Source organism: Polistes canadensis, unplaced genomic scaffold (assembly GCF_001313835.1).
Source record: "Polistes canadensis isolate GaletaPanama2010 unplaced genomic scaffold, ASM131383v1 scaffold_159, whole genome shotgun sequence".
Taxonomy (NCBI): domain Eukaryota; kingdom Metazoa; phylum Arthropoda; class Insecta; order Hymenoptera; family Vespidae; genus Polistes; species Polistes canadensis.
Window position 1 is genome coordinate 311,097 of NW_014569706.1, and position 4,340 is coordinate 315,436.

The 4,340-nt window shown below is 33.2% G+C and overlaps 1 protein-coding gene across 1 annotated transcript in view; it reads left to right on the forward strand.

Moving 5' to 3' along the window:
- Positions 1-3,709, forward strand: part of LOC106788987 — a 42,561-nt gene extending 38,852 nt beyond the window's left edge. The window contains exons 2-4 of the mRNA XM_014752756.1: positions 1,392-1,687; positions 2,665-2,925; positions 3,158-3,709. Coding sequence (XP_014608242.1) covers positions 1,392-1,687; positions 2,665-2,925; positions 3,158-3,667 — 1,067 coding nt within the window. The 3' untranslated portion in view covers positions 3,668-3,709. The remainder of the gene's footprint in view (positions 1-1,391; positions 1,688-2,664; positions 2,926-3,157) is intronic.
- The last annotated feature ends 631 nt before the right edge of the window (positions 3,710-4,340 follow it).

Here is a 4,340-nt window from a genome sequence, read left to right on the forward strand (position 1 = left end):
AAAAAAAAAAAGAAAAGATTTGAAAACAAACCGAAGAGAAGATAAAAAGAAAGTTGAACTCGTACGAGAGAGTTTTGTTTCTTTACCTCGAGGCAAGAAGGTTTTCATATCGGGAATGATATAACGAAGCCGAAATAATCGTTAAGGGAAGCAAAGGGCTCACGTTCTTCGATTACCCTCCGGGGTGGGTTGGGGTTGGTTGTGGGGGTGGGGTTGTGGGTACGCGACTCGAAATCACGAAGGGAAGTCGTAACGCAAGACATTTAATTGCGCAATAAATTGTGATTCTCCGATTTGCAACCCATTTCCTACTGCGGGGGCGACGATTGGTCGCTGTTAAATTGGCGCGTAGGTGCGATGGTTGGTACCTACGTGGTTGGTGTAGGCACGCATGCCGTGAAAGTCGGAAGTACCACCTCCCACCCTACTTCTCATCCAACTCGTCTTCTTATATTATTCTTATTATTATTTTTAACTCTCTTAGTTTTCTCGTTTTACTTTTTTTTTTAGGTTAGGAAACAAACGCCATTTGCATTTGTCACTTTCTACGAGATTTATTATAATATACCTTTTATCAACGTAATTCATAAATCAATAATTAATAATGACTTTGTTTTTGTTTTGTTGTTGTTCGTTCCCGATCAATAATAATATATTTTTTTTTTTAATTAATAATGACAAATCCTAGATAGATCGTATTAAGATTTGTCAAAAGGTTGACAGTCGATTTATTAATCGACTTGATCGATCATTATGTAAATCGTTGTAACTTGTCAACGAGTTGAATTGTATATAAGGTATAATGTAATGCTAGAAAAAAAAAACATTATTAACATTGGATGGAAGTACGATTGAAATAAATTATACAGGTAAAGTTTTCAAGCTAATCGAAAAATATGTATACGATAGTTATGATTTATTTCGAAATATTTCAAGTATGGTGTTCTATATTACCAAGTATTACAGAAAAGTTAATAAAAATGATGCATAATCGTTTACAAGATAAACCAAATAATAAAAAGACTAAATTATTAAACTTAAACTATTAAGTTATATAATTATAAAAGTTATCTGTTTAAATACTTTTGTAGCTTCACCAATGCTTACGTTTATAAAAAATAAATAAAAAGATTTCTTTGCAAATTTGATCTATACAATTTAGAAAATCATACATCCATTCATATCCAATGTTAATAATAATATATTTATTATAATTAATAAAGTATTTCTGATGACACGTGTTCAAATACTTTCGTAAGTCACTGTACGTAATAATTGGAATGTAAAAAAAGATTACATTAATAGTAATATTTAATTAATAATAATTGAAATGTAATTATTGTATTATTATGATCAGTAGTCTCGACGTAGAAATATTTTGATTATTGCAGATTCGCTGATACAAACGTTCATTCTGACGAGCCGTACATTATTCCTAATTTCCGGGCTGATCAGCACGGTATCCGGAGCACCGTTTGGTTACGGTCTCAACACCGATATCACGGAATCTAAAAGTGAAATGGAACCTTGGTTGCAACCATGCGGTACACCGATAACGGAACCAACCATACAACCAATCGTACGTCACAGCGTTCACAGACAATTGAAGAGGATACAAACGCAAATAAGGATTGCACACAATCACTATAAAGAATATAGAAATGACATTCGTCAGATTTACAATAAGGTAAATTGTACATTAATTGTTAACAATTATTATCAACATTAAAACTAATTAAAACGATGGGGAATAATTTATGTCGTATTGAAATCGGCCAATTAGGCTTGCTAACGTTTCTGACGAAGGCCAGTAATACTTACTCATTCGTAATTAATCATTCGCGAGGTACTCGGGGTTAAGATTACGCGTGGGTGGGTTCTCGAGGCAATGCACGGGCAACACACCCGGAGGAGTTCGCATCGCACGTGCGGTACAATGCCGACAACACAAAGTCCTACTTTCCGTGAGGTACGACGATTTGCATTAGTTACGCGTGTTCCCCCCAATCCCCCTCCGTTAAACTCATGCAGACTCGATTTTCTCGTTGACTATCTTACGAGATCGTTTAGATGCAAAGTCTAATGAATGGGGCACCGTATAGTGACGACTTGACTTACCTTTCGTATTCTGTTTCACGTACTAAACGTTTCTCATAACTGAAATATTATTTTCAACCTAACACACTACCACTACCACCCCCTCTCTATTTCTGTTTTTTTTTATTTCATTCTAAGAAATTACTAATCTCTTTTGACCAACCCGTATAGTATAGTAATCGAATGCAATAACAAAAATTCGCGTTAAATCATAAATATCGTTATTTGCGGATAAAACCTATCTCGGTTAGTATTTTTTTTTCTTTTCTTCTTACTATAGCATAAATTTATCGATCGAAAGGTTTCCTTTCCAAAGGCCCCGGAGGACTGTTTGCTGCTAAATAACATAAATCGTATTATGGAATACGATTTTTCTTTTGGAATTTATTTCATTCGCAATTCTTCTCTTTTTTTTTCTTGTCTCCCGTTACCTACTTACTTACAACTACTAATACTAATGTTACTAATACTATTTAAATATAATTGAACGAACGAACAACGACGACGATCTTCCTCGAAACGAAACGTCAAGACTAAACACTCGGACGTATCATTTTTCTTTCGCAGGTGGACAAAGCGCTGAAAGGGCAGTACAGATTAAATTGGCTTCCGGAGAATACGTTCGCATGGTACGAAGAAGAAATTTGGTGCCTCGAAAAGGGTAAAAAGGCGGAACGTGTACTTCCCCGTCTTCACGACGGGCTTCAAAGGTTCGCGGTTACTTTTCTAAATTTACGAAAGTTCGAATTGAAATCGGAAATAGATGCCGATCTTAGGATAAACAAACGAAACGAGATCATGGATACAATGCTAACCGAAATACTTCGAGTAAGTTTTATTTCATTATTATTATTATTATTATTATTAAAGTGAACCCAAAGTTGGTGCCTGTTTTTTATTATTATTAAAATTTCATTAACATATAAAGTAATTTTGATTGATTTAAACATGAAAATATTGTACTTATTTGAAACAAACTTTTGGTTCACCTTAAAATAATTCATATATTTATTTCCTATCAAATCATTCGTATATGATTTTTTGTTTTCTTTAAATTTAGATACTTTGCGAAGTAGAAACAATGATGACCAATTTAGGATTGGAAATTCCAACCTCGCACAAAGCAGTCATAGTTACGGAAAATCATGACTGGTCTAAGGAAGGTGATCTAACTTTATTGCTCATTCAAGATTGGGGTATATTAAGATTGTTCAAAGATTTTTTGAGCGATTGGAAAAGTGCATTTCGTAATGCAACAATGAGAGGACCAGGTACCTGTATAACTACAGCACCAAAACCACCTATGCTAAGACCGAAAAAAATCGATGATTATGCGAAAAAGAAGAACAAGAAGAATCCCTGTCCTAAAAAGAAGAAAATCAAGAAGATTAAGAAAGACAAGGTCAACAAAAAATTAACGGATGGTTTACGTCTTAATTTCAATCAAACTGAACCTTTGTTACGAGGTACAAGACTATGCCCAAGGAAAAGACTGACGAGGAAGAAACAATTTACTTTGCAAATTACTACAACGACGCAATCAGCGACGACTATTACAAATTTCGAATGATTTTTTTTACACCATTAGATTTTATTATCTTTTTTTTTTACACATTCCTCGATCGAATAATTTTCTTTTTTTTTTTTATCTTTAGTATAGGATAAAAATAATTGCATTCGATGTCGAGCACTCGCAAAATGAAAGAAAATGTCTTCTCAATACGATCATAAACGTAAAATGATCTATGCATAATTCATAAGCACACATCATAGGACACACATCATCATCCCACCATACGATCTTTTTATTTATTGCATCTCTCGCCATCGATCATATTTTATTTGTCTTGTCGCGCGTTTGTTTTCCTTTTTTTTTTTTTTTTGTTTTTTTTTTTTATATTCTTCTTTCTCGATCTTACATTAGAGAAAGATAATTTTCGACTACCCCTTTTATCCAACAACAACCCACCCCCACCCCCCTCCCTATACACATATCGAGAACAAAAATTCGTACGCGAATTTATTTCTATGTTTTTTTTTCTTCCAAAAGGAAAAAAAAAAATCGAATAATAAATTATTTCTCTCTCTCACTCTCTCTTTGTTTATTTTTTTTTTTAATTATTTTTTTTATAGGCTTGCTTTAAATTTTTTTGTTGTCACTACTAGAGGACCAGTATTAAATGATTAACACTTCGAAACAGTATTATAATTAATATAACGTAATAAATAATAATAATAATAAT